Source organism: Otolemur garnettii, unplaced genomic scaffold, assembly GCF_000181295.1.
Source record: "Otolemur garnettii isolate 467f Iridium unplaced genomic scaffold, OtoGar3 scaffold00121, whole genome shotgun sequence".
NCBI classification, from domain to species: domain Eukaryota; kingdom Metazoa; phylum Chordata; class Mammalia; order Primates; family Galagidae; genus Otolemur; species Otolemur garnettii.
In genome coordinates, this window is record NW_003852516.1 from 3,590,124 (window position 1) to 3,592,916 (window position 2,793).

Here is a 2,793-nt window from a genome sequence, read left to right on the forward strand (position 1 = left end):
CGACAGCGTAATCTAAACCGATAAGTTAATAAGATACAAACAAGTTAATGAGATGCAAATGTTAAAGAGACTTAACCTTGAACGCTGGAGACAAGGCTAGCTCCTTCCGTCCCTTTCCTGACTCCTGCCCTGCCCTGCCTTTCAACATGCGGGGTAACCTGGATTGCTCGTAAAGGAGGGACATGGTATTTAAGAGACCAGCACCCGAGCATGGACCCAGGCGAGTTACTGGGTTACACAGGAAGCTGGAAGCATCCAGATCGCGGGGCGAGGGCGGCTCGTCGGTAAGCCTTTCCAGATGTGGCCGCCGCGCGCGCTTGGCGGCGGGCCAGGAGGCGCCTGCAGTCGGCGCTGCCCGGGGCCGCAGTGCCAGCCGCAGTGCCGGCGTCCGGAGGGCGCGGGGCCGGCTCTCGGCTCGCCCCCGGGACCCCGCGCCCCGGCGCAGCGACCGCCCGCGGCCGGGAGGGACAGCTCCGGCCCGAGGGGAGCGGGATGGTCGCGGCGCCCGCGCTGCGCTGAAGTCGCGCACGGGGGGATGGGGGACCCCGAGGCCCACGTGAGGGCTCGGCCCCCGCGAGCCCCTCTCCGGAGGTCCTTTAGTGACCACATCAGGGATTCCACGGCCAGAGCCCTGGATGTCATTTGGAAAAACACGAGAGACCGACGTCTGGCAGGTGAGAGGTGGCGGAGGGGGTGGGTGCGGGGGGGGGACGGGATAAGACGCGTTAAAATAAAACAATTCCATGCACTGACAGAGACCTTAACTCGGGTCGTTAATGATCTCGTCAGCTGCGTGAAGTTCATCACTTCTGGCAGCGTGTTCAGGCTCTGTTTCTCTGTCGTTTAACGTCTCTGGATTGTTGGGGGTTTTGTTTGTTTCTGTAATGCCTCTCTGGTTACTGGTCTGATTAGTTCTAGATAAGGTTTTACAAGAGTTGGGTCTTTGTTTTGTTTTGTTTTAACCTTGAAAAGCAAAGCAAAGTCCTTGTGAGAGCCAGGAAATGAGGGGTGATGAGCCACTGAAGTGGGGCTGTGCAGGGGGGCTCTGGGGCTCTCCTGGGCGAGGTGGCCTGGCACGCAGGAGAGGGGCCTGCCAGGTCTGTGTGTCAGTGGAGTGATGGGCGCTGCCCACTGAAACCCTGCTGGTATTTCCTCTGGCAGCCTGGAGCGCCTCTCAGCTCCAGGAGGGCGTCAGGTATTCCAGAGGCAGGAGTTTGAAATATAATAAAACGTAAATACAGAGGTGCCATTCAAATGTTCTGTTTGACAGCCACCAAATGGCAGGCGCTGGGTACAGTAAGGAAACCAGGACTTCTGGCTGGTTCTGAGTAGGAAAAACATTCATGCATTGATATAAAATGGGAACTCACTCTGCTAAGAAAAACCTCTCGGAATTCAGGAAAGAGAGCCAATGTAGTATTCAAGGCTCCTCCCTGTTTGCTAAGTCTGTGTTCTTATGTCATCTGGGTGGATGGGTCAAAGATCATGTTTTCTTAAACTTTTTGGTTAATCCAGTTGTTTTTCATATACTGAATGAAGTTCTGAATGGTTAAAAATATTAGAAGTGACCTCCGAGGGTCAATCTGGGTATCTGGGCTGTGTTCCTGATGAAAGGCCATTGGACTCTCACCTAAGTGTCCTGACGTGAGTTGAAGAGGGCAGATTTAGGGTGTGTGATTGGGGGGGGGGGAGCAGATTAGGAAGACGGCTTGCTTGCTGCCTGCCATCCCAGGCTGTGTTTGTTCAGAACGTGCATGAAAACCTTTCTCTCTGTGAAACTAAACAGTATTAAACAGGATGCTCCCATGACTCGGAGCATCCACAATGTCATGTCTAACTGTGAGGGAGGGGGGAGAGAACAGAACATTTTAAATCTAATCATTTTATCATCGCTGAAGAATAAAATGTGACATCTTAATGAAATCCAGCTTTTCCATAGTTGCGATGTTTTTTAATTTTTTAAAAAATGTTTCTCTTGTCTAATGACAATTTGCATTTGGCCAGAGGAAGTTTAAGAGATAAGATAATAGAGTTTAAGAGATAAAATCTACAACTACAGTTCAGCCACCTTAAAAAGAAAAGGTGGTCCCTTCAACGATGTCTCATTTGATAAATTCATTACCACAAATGGAAAGATTCTATAAACAATGTTTTATTCAGGGTAGTATTAAAATACCTTTTCTGTGGTTTAGTGTTTTAATGTGCAAGTAAGACTGAGTCAAATATTTCTGTTTCCCTGACTTCCTCTTATATTTTCATAAACGAAGAGCTTTTGACAACTGCTGACCTCTGAGAAGGAGAATGTTAACCCTGGAAAGTTGTTCTTTCTTCTCATTTGTCTGGTATATATTAATGGTATATTTGGAGTCAAAACATAGCAGCGAGTATAAACTCATTAATGAAAAACACTTAGGGAAAAATGGGCAGGGTGTAGTGGCTCTCACCTATAGCCCTAGCAGTTTGGTAGGCCTGAGTGGATGGCCAGTAGTGTGAGGCCAGCCTGAGCAACATAGCGAGACTCCCATCTCTTACAAAAAAAATTTAAAAATGTGCTGGTGGCCTGTGTGTGTTGGGCAAGCATCTCAGGAGGCTGAGGCAGGAGGGTCACTTGAATTTGGGGCCCACTGCACTCCACCCTGGGTGACAGAGCAAGATCCTATCTCTAAAATGTACACATTTTCTAAAAAGAGACATAGTTACTTTATAGGTATAATGAAAAATAAAGCATTTCCCCAGCTCAGCAGCGAAGAGGATTTTTGCTGCTCTAAGCCCACTAGGGGAAAGAATTCTTTC

General features: G+C 48.9%; 1 protein-coding gene across 2 annotated transcripts in view; it reads left to right on the forward strand.

The window, feature by feature from the left end:
- Window positions 1–408: 408 nt before the first annotated feature.
- DLC1 (DLC1 Rho GTPase activating protein) overlaps window positions 409–2,793 on the forward strand; it is a 174,172-nt gene continuing 171,787 nt past the window's right edge. For both annotated transcript variants that reach the window (XM_023517770.1, XM_023517771.1), the window contains exon 1: window positions 409–674. In XM_023517770.1, the coding sequence (XP_023373538.1) occupies window positions 536–674 (139 nt within the window). In that variant the 5' untranslated portion in view covers window positions 409–535. The remainder of the gene's footprint in view (window positions 675–2,793) is intronic.